Source organism: Porites lutea, chromosome 10, assembly GCF_958299795.1.
Source record: "Porites lutea chromosome 10, jaPorLute2.1, whole genome shotgun sequence".
Lineage (NCBI taxonomy): Eukaryota > Metazoa > Cnidaria > Anthozoa > Scleractinia > Poritidae > Porites > Porites lutea.
In genome coordinates, this window is record NC_133210.1 from 15,973,639 (window position 1) to 15,979,158 (window position 5,520).

Sequence of the window (5,520 nt, forward strand, 5' to 3'; positions counted from 1 at the left end):
GTTGTCTTTCAACGGTTCACATTTTATGTATCGTTTGGTTATAACTCCTTAATATTCATTAAAATAACTTAAAGCAAAATAAAATTGAAAAAAAGAAGGATAAAGTTAAATCACAACATGATATGATGCCATAATGCTACATTGTTTTCTTTTCTTGAAGATGAAAGTTTCCAGTGCTCACACTGTTTAAAGCATTGCGGCTCAGAACGCATATTACGAGATCACATGCGGCACCATGGTATGTAACAAAATTATCTCAATAAATAAAAACAAGTGATGATTCTGTAATTGCCATAGCACATCCAGTTGATTGTTCTTTGTCTAACAATATCCTTGATCAAATTCGAATTTGGAAATTCTAGTATATTACAACAGGGGAAAACCAATATACCAATTCTCAAAGTAATGATTAAAAATACTGACAGCGTTTTTCTTTTCACGTTTTTCTCTTGTAGTTAACAATGTGAAGTGTCAGTTTTGTGACATGACCTGCCCAAATGCTTCTGCTCTTAAGCAACATGTGAAATTCAGACATTCAGATGAAAGACCCTTCAAATGTGATGTATGCAGTTACACGTAAGTTGTGGGTCACTGATATTAAATTGCTGTCAATAACAATTCATTTAATTAAAAAAAATCCTTGTCTTTTCTGCATTCGATGGCTAACAATTTTTATCAAGTACAGTAAAAAATAGCAGTAACAAAATCCTTTTATACTTTTGACCATGTACATAATATTATAGTAGAATATTTTCTAATTATATGTAAAATATTATATCCTTTGATTAAACAATTGAACAGGCCAACATTCATATTTTGAAATGGAGGAGTTGAGATGTCTGAAAATGCCACTAGTTTTGTCTTGCAACCAATCAGACAGCAATTTTGAACAATGTAAGATTTTCAAAGGTAAAGCAAGACTATTGGATGTACTTTCAACATAAAAAATCACAAAAGGCTAAATGATACTCTTCGGGTAATTTATTTAAATGGGAATAACCTATGGTAGCAATAATCCGAGCCTCCCCTTGCTTGCTCCCCATTCTAACTCGGTTGTAAGACAGACCTTTATTAAAGTAGAACTCTAAACATGTACACAAAACCTTCGTTCACAAATCATACTTTACATAGATTAGACTATGTCTAGATGGAAGGTAAAATAAAAGCCTGTTAGCCCCCTGATACCTGCACTCCACCACATATTTAACATGATTTACTACAATTTTAAATGTGATTATTTTTAAAGTTTGGGTAAGAATTCAACTTAATAGCTATTTTCTCTTCAGGTGCAAGATGCCTTCAGATCTGGCACGCCATCGAGAATTCCACAATGCAGTTTTAGCATACCACTGTGATGTGGAGGGCTGTAATTTTTCTGCCAGATCCATGCAAACTGTAAAGAGACATCAGAAAGTAGAACACCAGGTTAGAACAACAGTCAAACTCCACTTTAGGGACTCCTCATTATTACGCACAGTTTATGGACATTATTACAGACCCGCATAATAGTCCAGTTTTGAGTTCGCTATGACTACTAAATAAAAGAAATGAAGACACATTTTTTACAGGCTTAGCCTCAATGTGAATAAATATATTCACATATTTGTAAAAGAAGAAGACCTGTTTATTACTCTGTCTATTGAATTCTTCACATTTTAAACACTTACTTGCTGGAATTTGCTAAGTTTTTACTTTATGTTAACCCTGTTTGAACGTGTCGATAATGTTTGTATGCAGTGGTAATTTTTAATAGTGAAACTGGACTATATGGACACCCTGTTAATTGCAGACACTTTCTTTGCCCCCCCTTAGTGTCTGTATTAAGTATTAACTTAACAGGGTTGACTTTAATACTGCTATGTCTCTCTTTTGTCTTTATTTGCCAGTTTTAATTTTTGATTCAATACAGTGTATGCCAAACAAAATTCTTTGTTAAAAAAGTGCTCGTGAAAAATGAGGAGATCAAAGCAATTCCTCTTGGTGATCATTAATTGTTAATTCTTGGATTAAACCTTTTCTACATTGTACTTGATTATGTGTGAATATTGTGCGACAAAATTTGATATTGGTCACTCTTCGCACTTAAAGAGAATTTTTAATTTTTGATCCAATACAGTGTATGCTAAACAAAATTCTTTGTAAAAGAATGCTCTTGAAAAATTAGGAGATCAAAGCAATTCCTCCTGGTGATCATTAATTGTTAATTCTTGGATTGAACCTTTTCTGCATTGTACTTGATTATGTGTGAATATTGTGCGACAAAAATTGATGTTGGTCACTCGTGGGACTTAAAGAGAATTTTTTTTAACCTTGTTTGATTCTCAATTTCCTTTGTCTTTTAGCCCTAATTCAGTTCGTAATATTAGAGCTAGAAGGTAAAAAAAGTTGAGAATCCACCTAGATTTTTAAAAAATAATAATCTAATCTTGATTTTTATCTATGAGACCTATGGTTTAATTTATCAGCCTGATTGATTGTCTCATAAGTGCCAGGGCTCTCATTAAGAGGCGGGGACCGGGGATTTCCCCTGGCTACTACGAACATGGTCCCCGGCTGCTTTCATAGGAAAATAGAAGAAAAATAGAACCAAAAGAAATTCCTAGCTGTTTGATTCCCCACCTACTTGTTGGATTTATCCGGCAACTTGAAATCTTGGTGACAACCCTGTAAGCGCTCTGTCTGTGAACATGTCCTGGGGCCTGGGACCCATCACACTGAAGCCACAGTCAGGTTCAGTGGCAATTCCAGTGAAGTGAAATAGAATTTGAAAAAACAAATTACAACAAACAAACAAACAAAAATAAAAAAACAGTATTATGCATCGGGTCTATTATCTTTTATTTTTTTTAGGGTATTGATTTATATCGTTATGAGTGTCATGTGTGTGGGCAGCGATACACTCGAGGATCAGGACTAACAAACCATCTAAAGAAGAAACACAAATTCAGTTGGCCGGCTGGTCATCCACGCTTCAGGTTGGACATCAACATGCACATTCTCTTTACTGGTTTCCATTGTCAAAGTGCCAGGCTTTCTCTGGCTGTACATATTTCATCATGCATCCTTGATTTTGCTATGCAGTTTCATGAAAAAATTTTCATTTAGTCTTGGTGACTACTGTAAAATTTGCCAATATAAAATTATTTGAATTGCCTTGAATAAAAAACAGTTATTCTCTGAAGTGGAGGTGGTTAGTGGTGGAAATTTAGCAAGCCGCGAGGCAGAAAGGTAAATGTCCACCACTAGCCACGGACAGTCAAACAGCCCATCAAACAGCTGCACTCATTTTTGCACCATTGCTGTTTTTGTGATGGTTATGATAATGTTGTTGTTGATGATGATAATGATGATGTTGATGATGATGATGACGATTTTGCCTATTGTCTCCACACAGGTACAAGGAGTGCGATGATGGCATATGCCGCTTACAAACTGTGCGCTTTGAAAGCCTCCATCTCTCACAGTTATTAAATGAGCAAGAGGGTCAAACTAACTCTCCTGTGGATAATGCCAGCTCTCCAGCAACTTCAGGGGGATCTCCAGAAACATCTGCAGTAGGGTCTCCGTGTTCGAATGTAGAAGACCCACTTGAAGATCAGCGTTTTCAAGATCTCCTCGAACAATATGGGCTGAGTGACAATGGCAGTGAAACGCTAGTTAGAAAGCCAGACAGCTGCGCAGGTCCTATTAGACACTCACCAAAGAGAAAGCCAACTATGGTACACCCCTATGAACGGCCTGACTCACCAGAGCTTGATCTGCCTCAAGCGTTGCTTGATCTACACGAGGCTGCAATCAGGCTTGCAAATGCCGAACATGCAAATTGATACTTTTTGGCACAGAAAGTATCAATTTCATATCAAATGTAAAATTTTTAAAATGGATTCCCACAAGGCATAGTTGTTTCTGTTTATCTTGGCTTTCACGTGAACAGCATCAGGAGTACTTTTACTCAAGGTTGTGTAGGGATGTGATGTGTAGATTGTCAAACCACAACTGCCTGAATGAAGATAAAACCTTGCCATGTTTCTGCCCTTTTCAAGACAATAATAATTATTGATGTTTGCGTCTTTGATTTGCGACAAACAGTGTGATTTGTTTTACAGGGCAGTTTGTACCATTGTATTTTGTGGGCGATACAAGATGGGCGGCCTCCAACAAAAATTTTTTTTGGTCTAAAAGTAAGGGGGGGGGGGTGGGCCCCTCCCCTGGATCTGCCACTGGTTTATTGTATATGCTAAAACCCTGTCTGTGACACTATCTAGTTGAGAACAGTCTCTATGTATGCAGCACATTCCTGTGTAATGCTACACTATATTATTGTAGTTTGAAAGCAAATTAAACCCCACACCTCTCCCCATGGTTAGCTTTTTAAATAGAAAATAGTAAATAGTAAAAGATTTTATTCCAAAGATCACTTTATTATTAAACTGAAAGCCTCCATGTCAAAACATTCCCCGGCCCCATCAATTCCTTTTTAGAGGGGATGTGTTTCATGGAGCTCTTCAATATTGTTATAGAATAAATTTAAATGGTTAAGTATTTTTATTTAAAATATTATGACAGCACACCTTTATTCTTAAAATAAATAGGTTTTTATCTTTGTCCCTGCTGTTTTAATTCACTGTCCTTGGTTTCTTGCCCAGAGTTTATAACTTAAACTTTACTTAATGGATGTTTATTAATGTAATTTGATGAAATCTCACATTTTGTAGAGTTTTCTTTAACTGGAAAAATTATACTTGTTGTAAAATCTCACCGGCAATCTTAATGTGTTTGTATGAAGTTGTTGAAGAAAAATTAAATTCTTTTGTCTGTTGGTATTCAAGTCATTGACTGATACATAGGCCCGGGGGGTGGGGGGGGGGAGTACCCCTATAAATTACTACATGGGGAGGCTCCTACCAAAAGGGAACCTTTTTCAAGCTTCAGGCTCATAGTAGTGTAGGGATTTCATGAGTCGAAGTTTATGAAAGTGCAAGGGTATCTGTCATTTAGGTATCCTTCATTATCTTCATTCCAAAGTTTTTAGAAATGGTAAGCAGCGTTCGTAAGTACATATGAGAAAGGGATACTATTTTCATTTTTAAATGGAAGGTAAAGAGATCGAAAGGGTTCATAAAATGGTATTTAAAAGGATTAGGCATATCATTGAACGTTAGGGCCGAGCCTCCCATAAAAACTTTGTTGAGTAGTCACCCCCATTGGCCTTTCACAAGCCCTTGAATTACTGGTACTGGGTTATTTAAAAAAAAAAAAAGAGAAGAAGAACAAACAAACAAGAAAATCATCACCCCCATATATAACCTGCCATCTGTTATTGTCCAAAGGCTGTTAAGACCCCTCCCCTAAAAAAGTTGAGGAACTAATACATTTCTGCTGTGAAATAATGTTCATCTCTTGTCTTCACCTTTGCTATTTTTTTTCTGTTGACAATAACAATAAATTATACTCCATCATGGATAAAATATTGCCAAAACTGATTTTGATTGCCTATATATTTCTGTAATCAATTACAGA

The 5,520-nt window shown here is 36.0% G+C and overlaps 1 protein-coding gene across 1 annotated transcript in view; it reads left to right on the forward strand.

Annotated features, from left to right (window-relative positions):
- LOC140950128 (histone H4 transcription factor-like) overlaps positions 1–4,060 on the forward strand; it is a 12,926-nt gene extending 8,866 nt beyond the window's left edge. The window contains exons 3-7 of the mRNA XM_073399309.1: positions 161–238; positions 456–576; positions 1,287–1,425; positions 2,851–2,975; positions 3,395–4,060. Coding sequence (XP_073255410.1) covers positions 161–238; positions 456–576; positions 1,287–1,425; positions 2,851–2,975; positions 3,395–3,827 — 896 coding nt within the window. The 3' untranslated portion in view covers positions 3,828–4,060. The remainder of the gene's footprint in view (positions 1–160; positions 239–455; positions 577–1,286; positions 1,426–2,850; positions 2,976–3,394) is intronic.
- The last annotated feature ends 1,460 nt before the right edge of the window (positions 4,061–5,520 follow it).